A 12,434-nucleotide genomic window follows, 5' to 3' on the forward strand; every position below is an offset into this window, starting at 1 on the left:
TATTTACTTCTTCTTCGACTGCTACTGAAACAGAAAACTACATTCATTAAGCCAGAGAAGGAGTCTGTGTTTCGCTGTTTCTGTGTAAACTGGAGTCAGCCACAGAGAACCTATTCATCCTCCCTCTCAGAGCTGTTGAAGACTGGCGGCAGTGTGCGGTGAGGTCAGCCTCGGTTAGATCCAGCATGGAGCCAGCTGACAGGAAATGGCCAGTCATGACTTTCTGAACTCACCGTTGTGTTCTCCAGACTGCAACCAGGAGGAAGAGGAGAAGGAGGTTCAGGCACACCGAGGAAGACTCAAACATCTACCTTTCTATCTGGATGTTATTCGTCCTTCTGATCCCAACGACACCTTAAAGGTGGACATCTGAGACAACATGATCAACTGTGGTGAGTCAAACTTAATTTTCCTGCTCTAATGTGTTTTTACCCATCCATAACCACCTGGAGTCTACGGAGGAGATGTCATATAAAAGCAGAAACGAGAGCTGTTAGACTCAGCATTATCAGTAGAAAAGTTAAATGTAGGGAACCTGCTTTCATAGTAATGTTTGCATCCAGGCAAGCTTGAATAGTAGAGATGTTCTCCCTGTGATATAACCACATGGTTTACCACTGACACGGCAAAGCAGCTCAGTTCAGTTTGATTCTCAATGTTCAGCTGCTTTCTTCTTGGAATAATGTTCTATAGTCATTTACTTTTTCAAATCTGAGAACTTTTCATGTGCAGAAAGATGCTGAGGTTTGCCATGGCAACAGATGCTGGAAATCACATTCTTTTTTATTATAAGTTCAGATTACAGGAAACAAACTTGAGTCCATGTCAGATACAAACAACCACACACTCATCATTTACACTCATTCATGTCTAAATCTAGATAGCTTTGCACCCTTCAGATGTCCAAAAAACTTCTCACAGAATGGTATGGTATTACAGAGTATCCTCTCCCTAATTTCACTCTACAAAACGACGTCAGCATGGCGCATTCATTTATTTTTCTTTTCCACAAGGGACCATGTACAATTTAAAACATAAATGTTGCCATTTAATGCATTGTGTAATGAGTTAGCCTTAGGCTAATTTACATGTGCAGTCATCTGGTGGGGCACACTGAAAACCATACAAGTACCATATATGGTTACACTCCCCCAACCCACCCACACATTAACCCACATTTTTTCAGCACCATGAGAAAATACGAAAAGGTGAAACTTAAAATTGCATAAGTCAGATTTGGGTGATCTTTAAAAACTATTTCAGTTCAGATTTGAAACGGTTTATGGCGCGTTTTATACTGTCAGCGCATTCCACTGTGTAGTGGGTTTAAAAGAAAGGGCAGATTATCCAGAAGTGCTGCAGCAGAAAGGCAGATTACAGTTGTAGATGGAAGCTTTTCTGGTGGGTGGATCAGATCTATCTATCAGAAAACATGCAGGGGCCAGGCAGTTTAGGCTGTCATCTGCTAGGCTCTGTTTGGTGGTGTGGTGGTTAGCACTGCGGCTGGGGGAGGTCAGAACAGTTTGTCTGATTTCCCAGTGTGGGTTCTCTCTGGGTTTACTTTGCTCTGGCTTCCTCCCACCCTCCAAAGACATGAATACTGGGTTAATGGGAACTCTAAATTCTTCCTAGGAGTGAATGTGAGCGTGAATGGTTGTTTGTCTCCATCTGTTGGTCTATCCAGGGTGTACCCTGCCTCTTGGGATGAGCTCCAGATTCCCCCTTCTATAGGAAATGAATGAATGAAGTTTGAAAATAGTTTATTATCTTTTCTAAACTCATCAGATTATGTTTAAGAGTCTCACAATGATGGTACTGGAATATAGTTTGTTTGTATAGTGGCTCTGGAGGTCTGATGGCTGATTCACCGGCCTGTCCCCAACAGGTGATACAGTATGAGATGTGTAAAAAAAGAGTGTGTGCAAATGTTTTGGCTACATCCAAAAGAAGAAATTATCCAAAATGTCTGACAATTGCCAGGTTGCATTTGATAGTTTTTGTCATTTTTCTTGACGTGATGTTGGAAATTAAGCCTTAAATCTCGAGTGACACAAAGATATTTTGAATTCTATTTTAGTAGATTAATTCTGAGTGAAAACCTTGTCTCGTTATCTGTACTGTTTGTCCATTAAGGGTTGCAGGGACACTGGAGCGTAACCCAGCATTTAGCCGGTGGGAGGCACCCTGGGCATCGCAGGGCCAACACAGAGAGAGACAACCATTCACACTCACTCCCAGGGAGAATTCAGAGTCACCAATTAACCGAACATGCATGTCTTTGGACGGCGGGAGTAAAATTCCGTTCTTTTCCGCACTTTTTCCCATATTCTGTGTTTTTCGGTTTTTAATTTTTGAGAATTGGATTTTTAATATTTTAAAGACATTTAACCCCAAGACAGTGTATAAAGTAATGAAATATAGACAATTTATTATATTATTCATAAATGATGTTCATGACATTTATTTTTGACTTTGCAACCAGTGAGTGAGCATCTTGATGTTTTGGACATTAATTTAAGCTGCTATGCTCTAGATTCAAAATGTAATTGTAATCAGCCAAAACAAAAACCAACAAAGACTCAACTATAAAAATACGGTGGGTACTTGGAGAATAACACACGAATCCTTACTTTCCAGTCAACTGTTTGTTGGCAAAATCTGCAGAACATGGCCAGACATGTAGAAGTCACGGGGAAACTGCTCTGCCCTGTATCTCCAGCAGCCGCTTCGACATGCTTGCTTTGGTAATGAGGGGGGGAGTGAAGTGTCCCCAGCCTTAGTGACCACCTTGGAGCATTTTACTGAGAGATTGGTTCCTTTTTATTTAAAAAAAAAAAAAAAAGCAAATTGTTGCTCAGTTCCGTGATATTCCATGTTTATAATGAATTCCGTTTTTAATGTCCAATTCCATGATTCTGTCTGCGATTCCATGATCGAGGATTTCATAGGGCTCTAAAAATGTCTGCAGCTGGATTCTGCCTTTTTAGAACAAAGAAAATACCGAACTTACTGAATTTTAGAAATAAGAGAAGATTTGCAGCGTGAGTATGGAGTACCGGACCCCCTTATACGAGCTGTCCAGTCCTGTACGACCAGACTCAGATTCATTTCCAGGGTTGGACTCCGCCAAGGCTGTACTTTGTCACCACATTTCACATTTTTGGGCAGAATTTCTAGGCTGCTGAGAGGATCCGGTTTGGTGGCCTCAGGACTAGGTCTCTGTTTTTTGTAGATGATGTGGTTCTGTTGGCTTAATCTTCAGCTCTTGCTGGAGCAATTTGCAGCCGAGTGTGAAGCAGTTTGGATGAGAATCCGCACTTTCAAATCTGAGACCATGAGTGTCAGGTCAGGAGTGAGGTCCTATCCCAACTGAGAGGAGTTCAAGTATCTCAGGGTCTTGTTCATGGGGAGGGAAGGATGGAGAGATCGGTGCGGTGTCTGCAGTGATTGGACTCTGCATCACTCTGTGATGGTGAAGAAGGAGCTGGGTCAAAAGGCCAAACTCTCGATTTACCCCAGATGAGAGGGAAGTCTGGGTAGCTGCCCCTGCAACCCCACCCTGGATAAGAGGCAAGAAAATGGATAGATGGCCTCTTCTTTGTACACCACTGCACACCACTTTTCTGAAGCTGTGTGCAGCTGTAGAAACAACAAATGGAGATTCCCTTAGCTAAAAGTACTCTGCCCAGATCACTGCCCAGCAGGAAATTAGAGGTCAACCAAAGCGGAGAAGACGAGCACACATTTCTCTGCCTGAGCAAACCGGTAAGTTACCAGCTACTCGTGTCTGCTCACTCATCTGCAGTCTTGATAGAATAGTGATGAACTGAGAAATCCGGGAAGATGTTTTTCTGACTTTGCTTTTTGGCTAATTAAACTTTTCTGCCTTTAAATGTGTTAGAGTTAAACCCCGCCCACTCAACACAAGTGCCTCATTTGGTGTCTGTCAGACTATACTTTATAAAATTAACTTTTCAGTCACGCAAATGAAACCGTCAAAGAGTCAAAATGATCTGAAAAAACAGCACTAACCAGGCTCACGTTGTCCAGCTCTGCTCAGCAGATGAAACTAGTAAAAGTAAAGTAAATCTTCTCATTCTGATGTTGAGGTGATCCAGTAACAGTCTCTGCTGGACTGGCATGATGTGGACTTCTGGTCAGTAGATGGATCAGATTTGAACAGAAGCTGGCAGGAAGTTTCTGCACAGGAACTTTCTTCTCCCTCAGTTTCATGCTGGAACCAGTTTTAAACTGGTTCTGGCTAAGAATGAGTTGGATTTTCCACAGCCAGAAAACCACAACAAACCACATGGTTGTTCCACTTTAAACACACCATCCAGCATGTTTAACCTTCACCAGACTAGGTTTTAAAAGTCTGTGTGATGACTAGTTGCTGCTGGGCTGGTTCAAATTGTATGAAATTTTATCACATTTTTTTTTAATTTTAAAGCATCTGCACTGAAAGATCACTATCAGAATCTTCTCAAATAAGAAGGATAAAGTGTTTTGCTGGCTTCTGTTCACCACTGTGAAGAATCTGTGAGCCGAATCTCAAAATTTAAGTTTAACTGCTCAAACTCAGATTTATCCAATAACGCTAGTAGTAGCGTAAAAACAATTCTCTTTTCACTTAAGCAGCATCACAGCAGGACGTTGCCTGAAGAAAACAAACCCTAAAAACATTTAGTTTCCTAACAGATATCTTCATGCAGCAGTAGAGGGTTAATTTATGATCTCTACGGTGAACATGTCACTTTGTCAGTTAATCCAAAGACAGAGAAAAGCTGTTTATCAGGACATCAAAGATCTCAGGACATCTGCTGGTCTCTTGGGTCTTCGGGCCCCTTGGTCTGCCTCTGAACTTTGTAGGAGCCCAATCACGCCAGTCACTTTTCATTCCTGATAATTTGCCGCCACATTCAGTAACCTGATAAAGTCGCTGTGTTGTCCTGTGGGTTTATCACCAACAACCAGTTAAATTCATGTTTTTTTTGGGTGTGTTGCTTCTGTTTGTTTTTGTAACTCATATTTTTCCAGCTCTTCTGTCTTTTTGTAGGTGGTCTTGATGATTGTCAGCTTTGCTTTTCCTGAAGATACTCCAGGTGTTTTGTTTGGTTTCCTTATGGGTGTATCAGCTGGTTTTTCCTGCTGAGCAGATGATGTTGTTGCTTTATATCTGGTGTATTTTTGTCTCCTTTTTCTTCTCTTCACCCTCCTTTTCTCTTCTGTTCACTCCCTCCTTTTTTGCCTGTATTTGTTTACATCCTGGGAGAAGCAGTTGTGGGGACTCAGCTGAAGTCACTATTGAATAAATGGACATTCTTCATTTTCTTTCAACTGTTTATTGGACACTTGCACATTATACAATATATTGTTGCTCAAAACGGTTTCATTCCTTTTTCTAGTAGAACTAACCTCTAGCTGCTTCTGTAGTCCCTCTTTTCAACATTCAACATGGTTGTTTCAGATCAATTTTTAACTTTTGCTAGAACATTGCTGCCACCTTGTGGTCAGAAGTAGATATAACACAACCACATTATAAAACAACTTGTACTCCATTTACATCTGTAAGGATTCATATAGTAATTAATTTTTTTTCTTTGATTTCAGCATCATCAAATAATCATCAAACACATGAATGCATTTGTAAATGAATCCTTAAAGATATAACAAGAAGACAGTTCAGAAACTCTTCCAGAAACTCAAACTTCTAAAGGCTGAAGGAGTTGGACTGGTCTGCAGGATCACACCAACCTATCTCTTCCTGTGAACACACCCTTCACCATCCAAAACTTCCAAATCTGACATAGCATCTTGTCATCTTCAATAAGGGTCAGATCACCTTCCTTTATTGTAGTGGTACGTGGTGGAGTATCGGTGGATCTCCACTCCAGTAAATACTTCCTTTCCAGCGGGTCCAGAATTCTTGAAGATGTTGCTGATGATATTTCCATCTGTTTGTCTGGCAGTCTGGCAGTCTGGAAAGGTTTGGTAAGGCAGTCTCATCCCGGTCAGGACGTGAGCTGGCGTGAGGGGCTGAGACCTGTTTAACAGTCGTGTCTGATTTGTGTTGGTAAATAACATTTATTCAGTATTTTCATAAAATCTTTATTTTTATACATTTTTATTTAACATTTGAATCAAACCTTTAGATGAACAACTGAAAACACACACACACACAAATCAAAGCCCAAACCAAATGAACAATATGACACTTCAAAGTTACAGATATTTTCATTTTAGACATTTTAACTTTCTAATATCATTATGTGGAGCCAGATGCTGATGATTTTCTTACTTTTTCAAATATTCTAGAAATGAAAAGCCAGAAACAGATCAATGTGCGTAAGATGGCGTCGGGTTTAAACATCCAACGCTGGCTCACATGGATGTTCTTCAGCATGACTCCATAACCAGAAAGTTTCCTTTTTCTTTTTGGGCTGAAAGCTGGACGGGAGTTAATGTCTGAGAAAATGAGATAATACTGAATCAGAAAAATCTTTTTATGGATGAAAGTGGGGATGATAAAATCATTTTAGTTTTAAAAGAAGGGATTGGAGAAAAGAGGATGTCGGCTCTCCACAATGTGTTAGTGTTGAAGCAAATGTGAGAGGCGGATAATGCATCTGAGCATCCGGACTCTGGAGAGTAAAGAGAGCCTCGTTTACTTCAGGCCATTAGCGGGAACATTTTTATCTGTTCTCACAGACTGTGTGAAGGTAGCATAGTATTAGATCCTACAATACAGAAGATGTTTGCAGACATTAGGAAGCCACCATTCAGACATGTAGCGTACCCAAATGACGGTGAGGAACTCAGCTTAAAGACTCCACCATCCGAACCAAATAATGTTTAAACCCATGCAGTTCAATGTAAGAAAACCATGAGAACAGCTCTGTCCACTTCAGAGCTTCTACTAATTTCTCCACTTCAAACAAACCACACGAACAAGGAGTCACATGAAAGCAGAGACTCTGCTGGTTACAAAGATAATAATAATAGTCCCAGTTACCTGTTTCTCCACATCTCTCTTCTTCTTTTATCCCTTTGCATCTATTCTATTCTATTCTATTCTATTCTATTCTATTCTATCCTACAGTCATTTGGCAGAGGCTTTTCTCCAAAGCGACTTACATTTGAAAGTAAGAACAACACAAGCAAGAATTCAAACAAGATGGGACGTCATAATTAAGTGGTAGTCAGACTGCTGTGAGTCCAGGTGGACACAGGTGCTGTCAGTGCTAGAGGCAGCACTTTTTTTAAAGTTCTTTGCTCCTCCAAAAGGGGGTATGGTAGAAAAAATTTGAGAACCACTGCTCTAAACAAAGCGCCCTTCCTACTTTGTTTTGTGCCAGGTCGCATGGGCGGTGACTTTCTTTTTAACCAATCAACGAATTGCAGTGTGTCGAACTTCACCCTTTCAGGTTGGCTGTGGTAACAAAAAGTAGGACAGGTTGGATATTAGGGTACTCGTTCCAGTTTTTGAGTGTGGAAAAGCAAAAAAAAAAGCATCCCAACCTGCCCCAACTTGGACCTGTCGGTGGATAACGGGGCTTTAGAATCCTTCTTTTAGGCTGCCAAACAGCACCTCTTCATTCTTTCCACCTCACAAGTGAGGTTTTCAACCTTTGCAAAGTTTCCTTTTTATGGCAGAACATCTCCTCTCCATGGTTTGAACTAACTGGGCGAGGCCTCTGGACCATGAATAATTAAGGGCGTAACATGTAAATAATGAACGATTTCTGCCGGCGTATTTATCAAGGCCCGATCATTCCTACGTTGGGATCGGTCAGATACGAACATTTCACAAATCACATGTGGATCCAATCATAAGATCATTCCTGCGATCACATGTGGGCTCATTTCCACGTTTGTTTGATAAATGGGGGCCAAAGTGTTCAGTGTGAGGCCGAGTCCAATGCAAGACAGAAAGGTGCCGGAGATCATTCCCGCAGAGCCCTCCAGAACAAGACATTACGTCTTCCAATTAATCCTTATTGTTTTAATTTAAAATCACAAAGCACTTTTAAAAACACGAGTGATTTGAACGTGGTCATTCTGTGCAGAGAGAGAGGGGACCATCTCATCACTGTGGGACAGAAACTCTGGGATCTAGCACCAGAATCAGAAATCATTTCTTACTTTTGTTGTTATGTGGTGAAAAGTTTTATGTGTGTGTGCAGTTGTCTGTTGATGTGGCTGCCTGGGGCTCCCTGAGGGGGAGGGGATATGAGGTGAAAGGGGGGCTTGGGGATGCGGGTTTGGAGACGTGGAGCAGTTTGGGGGCTGGGTTGGGCTGGGAGGTCTGGCCTTGCTCTGCCTCCTTCTGTCCGGACACATGGCCATTCCTGTGGTGGACTGTCTCGGTTCTGGTCTCTGTGGTGGCTGCTGGTTGCCTGGGGCTTGGTTCTCTCTCGGTCTGTCTCTGATCCTTGGAGGGGATGCGGTTGCATTTGCACAATCACTCAAGACAACTCACCCCTAATGCTTGGTACACACACCTACATACACACCCACACACACATACTGGTGCTCGTCATGAAATTAGAATATCATGAAAAAGTTGATTTATTTCAGTAATTCCATTCAAAAAGTTAAACTTGTATAATGTAGACATTCATTCCTCACAGACTGACATATTTCAAATGTTTATTTCTTTCTAATTTTTATGTTTATAACTGACAACTAATGAAAAACCAAATTGAGTATCTCAGATAATTTGAATATTCTGGAAAGGTTCAATATTGAAGACACCTGGTGCCACACTCTAATCAGCTAGTTAACTCAAAACACCTGCAAAGGCCTTTAAATGGTGTCAGTCTAGTTCTGTTGGCTACACAATCATGGGGAAGACTGCTGACCTGACAGTTGTAAAAAAACGACCATTGACACCTTGCACAAGGAGGGAAGACACAAAAGGTCGTTGCTAAACAGGCTGGCTGTTCACAGAGCTCTGTGTCCAAGCACATTAATAAAGAGGCGAAGGGAAGGATGTGTAGAAAAAAGTGTACAAGCAATAGGGATAACCGCACCCTGGAGAGGATTGTGGAACCAAACCCATTCAAAAATGTGGGGGAGATTCACAAAGAGTGGACTGCAGCTGGAGTCAGAGCTTCAGGAACCACCAGTACAGACATATCAAGACGTGGTTTCAGCTGTCGTGTTCCTGGTGTCAAGCCACTCTGGAACAAGAGACTGAAACATCTCGTCTGGACTAAAGACAAAAATACACAGCACAGATATTACAAATAAAATAACATCCAAAGGAAAACCTATAGAGCAGGTTTTAAATTATAAGTACTTGGGTTTTATTCTAGATCAGGAGAATTCGTTCAAAGCACATATAAATAATCTTGCCACTAAACTTCGTGTGAAGCTTGGGTTCTTTTTTAGAAATAGAACCTGCTTCTCTCTCAAGGTCAGAGAGAAATTAGTGACAGCAACCTTTTCACCTATTCTTGACTAAGGAGATGTGCTGTATTTGACTGAATCATCCAAATGTCTCCAGTCCGTCAACACTGTTTTTAATTCAGCACTGAGATTTGTGAACTGGCTGCAGTCGTCTCACCCACCATTGTGAATTGTACTTGAAATCAAACTTGCCTTCTCTGACTGCTCGTAGATATGCACATTGGTTGACCCTTATTTATAAGGCTCTTTTAGGCTTGATTCCCCTTACTTATGCACTTTATTGCAAAAAACAAGCTGCTGCTATGCCTTGGGTTCTTGTACTTCACTTGTTTGATCTGTTTCTAGAGAAAGGACAGAATCTGGAAAAAGAGCTTTCAGCTTTGCTGCTTCCTTTGTGTGGAATTCTTTACAGACTGAACTGAAACTCTCTGAACTGATTCCACTTGGAGCCTTCTGATCTATCCTGAGGGATAGACAGCGTGATACCACTAAACAGTGTTTTAAATCTTAAATTGTTTGTTGTTGTATCACAGCATCTGCATTTGAAAACACTACTGCACCTCCAAATTTGTATGTTTTATGTAATACCATCACCTCTATGTAACTGCTCTTACGACATGTGCTGCTGACCTCTTGGCCAGGTCATCCTTGTGAAAGAGATCTTGATCTCGGTGGGTTTTTATCTGGTTAAATAAATTTTTTTTTTAATAATAATAATAATAATAATAATAATAATAATAATAATAATAAAAAGGACTGGACTGCTGCTGAGTGGTTCACAGTTATGTTCTCTGATGAAGGAAATGTTGATGTCCTTTGGAAATCAAGTCCCAGAGTCTGGAGGAAGAGAGGAGAGGCTCAGAATCCACGTTGTTGAGGTGGAGAGTAAAGTTTCCAGTCAGTGGTGGTTTGGGTGTCATGTCATCTGCTGGTGTTGGTCCACTGTGTTTTCTTAGGTCCACGGTCAACACAGCCGTCTACCAGGAAGTTTTAGAGCACTTCATGCTTCCTGCCACTGACCAACTTTATGGAGATGCAGATTTCATTTTCCAACAGGACTTGGCACCTGCACACAGTGCCAAAGCTACCAGTACCTGGTTTAAGGACCATGGTGTTTTTAACTGGCCAGCAAACTGGCCTGACCTGAACCCCGTAGAACATCTATGGGGTATTGTGAAGAGGAAGATGCGATACGCCAGACCCAACAATGCAGAAGAGCTGAAGGCCACTATCAGAGCAACCTGGGCTCTCATAACACCGGAGCAGAGCCACAGACTGATGGACTCCATGCCACGCCGCATGCTGCAGGAATTCAGTTAAAAGGAGCCCCAACTAAGTACTGAATGCTGTACATAATCATACTTTTCATGTTATTCTAATTTTATGACGAGCACCTGTGTGTGTGTGTATACTAGTTTTTGTTGTGTTCATTTTACAGTTTTTCTTCTCACAGGTGCTCCTATAGATGGTCTGTTGTGTTCTCTTAGAAGACTTTAAGATGTTTACTGGTTCTTTCCAGGTGCAGCAGCTGTTTAGTTTCTCTGTTTAGCTTAGATTGTAGTTGATTGTTTTCTACCTTTAGTTTTGTCTGTCCCTGGATTCTCCTGACTGGCCGTTGATAGAGGTGTCCATCATCAACATGGCTGATGACCTCCTCAGATATTTACCTGTGTAACACTTCTATTAAAACACCTGGAAAACTGCTCCTAGTACTACTTTACTTGTTCCTAGATGAACTGGGCTGTTATCCTCGGGTTCCACTGAAAGTAGTGTGGTTTTCTTTTAGGAGGAGGTAACCATTTACATTTTTTTACTGTGTTCCTGGTGAATTTACACGTCTTGATTCTTACACTTCTGTATTAATCTCACATCTCAGCTTTATTTCGAGACCGAGATTATACAGACAGCCCTTTTAATTGTAAAGATATTTGTCATTTGTTTTGGGTATGTCGTTTCAGAGAGGAGGAAGAAAATAAGTCTCGTCTAGATGAGGTTCAGATCACAAACGGGGAGGAATTAACTCTTCAGCCTTGTTTTTGTTTCTAGGTCCTATGTTCACACCCATCTCAGCATTGTTCAGCCTGTTATCAACACGGCTGGGAAGATTTTTTCTTTCTTCAGGAGAGAAGAAGAAAGGAGCTTTTATATATCGTTATTTGGTTGTTCCATGCAGACTGAAATGAGCCTCCACAGCTTCTCAGAACACTTACCAACACAGACAGACTGTCCTAACTGGATTTTCTAATTGCCCTCCAGAGCTTCCCCCTCCATTAGGCTATGGGTCAGCTGGAGGAAGTGTGTTGGTTTCTGAGCTGCCGACACAAACACACACTCTGACAGCCATGCCTCAGAGACCCTCCCACCACAGAAGGAAAGCCAGCACAGCCACTGCTCCGAGGATGGAGAGAAGACGGAGGGAGCACAACCACCGCTCCAAGAAACTGTCCATGATTTCCAGGTACAGCTACCCACAACCAGGACTTCTGAGGTGACTTGGTTCTTATTATTGAAAGCATCAGGATGTAACCCTCTTCCTGCGTTGATGTACATAGTGCTGTGTTTTATATCTATGTTACTCAGCTGAAGATTCTTGTTCATGTCATATATTGAAACTGACTTTCTGGCTGCAGATCCCTGATCCTGTGTCACTCCAAGACTCATGATGATGTCCTAGAGGACAGACACGCTGGCCAAGCATCGGATGCTTGCAGGTCTGCACGGGGTCAGAGCTGGTGGACTGCCAAGGATCATTCAGAGGATGGAGATCTACCAGACAGACAGCCATCATCCACAGAGAGAAGAGGCAGTGATGCAGACACACAGAATCAAACCAGCACGCTCAGGGAGAATAAACGAAGCATCATGAGGTCCTTCAGCATCAAGGTAGGCCAGCTGAGTCTGAACAGAAGATAATCTCCTGAGATATTTAAAAGGTGACAGCATTGTTCAAACCACCACTTCAGTCTGCATGGAACAACCAAACAACTTTTTTTAAAATACTTTTTTCCTTGACTTCGTCATCA

The 12,434-nt window shown here is 41.8% G+C and overlaps 1 protein-coding gene across 1 annotated transcript in view; it reads left to right on the forward strand.

Moving 5' to 3' along the window:
• Nucleotides 1–287: 287 nt before the first annotated feature.
• Nucleotides 288–12,434, forward strand: part of il16 (interleukin 16) — a 211,826-nt gene continuing 199,679 nt past the window's right edge. Inside the window, exons 1-3 of the mRNA XM_041985129.1 lie at nt 288–392; nt 11,668–11,869; nt 12,042–12,294. Coding sequence (XP_041841063.1) covers nt 380–392; nt 11,668–11,869; nt 12,042–12,294 — 468 coding nt within the window. The 5' untranslated portion in view covers nt 288–379. The remainder of the gene's footprint in view (nt 393–11,667; nt 11,870–12,041; nt 12,295–12,434) is intronic.

This window comes from Melanotaenia boesemani, chromosome 1 (genome assembly GCF_017639745.1).
Source record: "Melanotaenia boesemani isolate fMelBoe1 chromosome 1, fMelBoe1.pri, whole genome shotgun sequence".
In the NCBI taxonomy this organism is placed as follows: Eukaryota; Metazoa; Chordata; class Actinopteri; order Atheriniformes; family Melanotaeniidae; genus Melanotaenia; species Melanotaenia boesemani.